Below are 979 nucleotides of genomic sequence, written 5' to 3'. Positions count from 1 at the left end.
GTCTCGAAAGCAGCACATTTACCGAGAACGCGATGTTGAATTTATCGGAACCCATGGACTTTATTTCGGTGGTGCGTGGTGGGGTTCATGCATCCTTACGATCCCACGCTTATTTCTTTCGTGCTGACCCAGCACCACCAGCAAAACTACTACCTCGTGACCTGGCTTCCGAAGCTGTAGTCGGTGTGACCATGATCGGAGCATTAACCCCAACTCAAAAGGCCGCTACAATGCGGAAATACGACGTTCGAGTGCCGCGTCTGCGAGAGCAACTTGATTGGTACCGTAAAAACAACCATTTGTACGAGCAAATTTACGAAATACCTAACTGGGAGACGCCAATGACCACTATGTGCACTCGGATAGTAGTTGATTACTGCGAGAGTGACCAGGCTGCTGTGGATGTTAATAGCAGTTTGCGTCATGCTTCACAGGGTTTACACATTCAAAACTCGCAGTCAACCCCACAGAAGCAAACTATCCGGAGACAAAACCTGCAACCGCCGGATTTGCAACGTGCTGATGAGTCATCGACTGAAGAGAATTTGCTGGACTGCGATTCAACCATTGGTGACGTGGTACAAAATACAATTTCTGCGACTAGTGGATTTGAAGTTTGTGGAGCCAGTGCCGGTGTCTCCGCAAGGTCTCGTAGCACTGATGCATTGCGGTCATTTGTTCAACAATGTCATGATGAACTTGACCTCGCAACATGGAGACACAATGCTCCGACCGCAGCATATATCGACGTATCGGAGGAAGACGAGAGTTGTGAGCAAGAAGCAATTGGTGTGATAAGCGATTTTAACCCTATCGACGTTCCCACGGGAATTCAAATGGTATTGAAGGCAAAAGCACAGATCGTTGTACATTGGTCATCTTCAATCCTGTCCGACTTCCATCCAGCTTTTTTGGTGAACGCTTTCTGTGAGCTTTTCCCCTATGGTCGTGGTGGGCTTGACGAGCCTAAAGCCATTCC

General features: G+C 48.2%; 1 protein-coding gene across 1 annotated transcript; it reads left to right on the top strand.

The window, feature by feature from the left end:
* Positions 1 to 53: 53 nt before the first annotated feature.
* On the top strand, positions 54 to 795 carry PPTG_01331 (hypothetical protein; the record flags this gene model as incomplete). Its single annotated transcript, XM_008894577.1, has 2 exons — positions 54 to 570; positions 629 to 795. 2 exons carry the CDS (start codon positions 54 to 56, stop codon positions 793 to 795), a joined length of 684 nt encoding a protein of 227 aa, XP_008892825.1.
* Positions 796 to 979: the final 184 nt, after the last annotated feature.

Source organism: Phytophthora parasitica (assembly GCF_000247585.1).
Source record: "Phytophthora parasitica INRA-310 unplaced genomic scaffold supercont2.3, whole genome shotgun sequence".
NCBI lineage: Eukaryota > Oomycota > Peronosporomycetes > Peronosporales > Peronosporaceae > Phytophthora > Phytophthora nicotianae.
The sequence above is the reverse complement of the archived record's forward strand: the minus strand, read 5'-3'. Positions and strand labels throughout refer to the sequence as shown.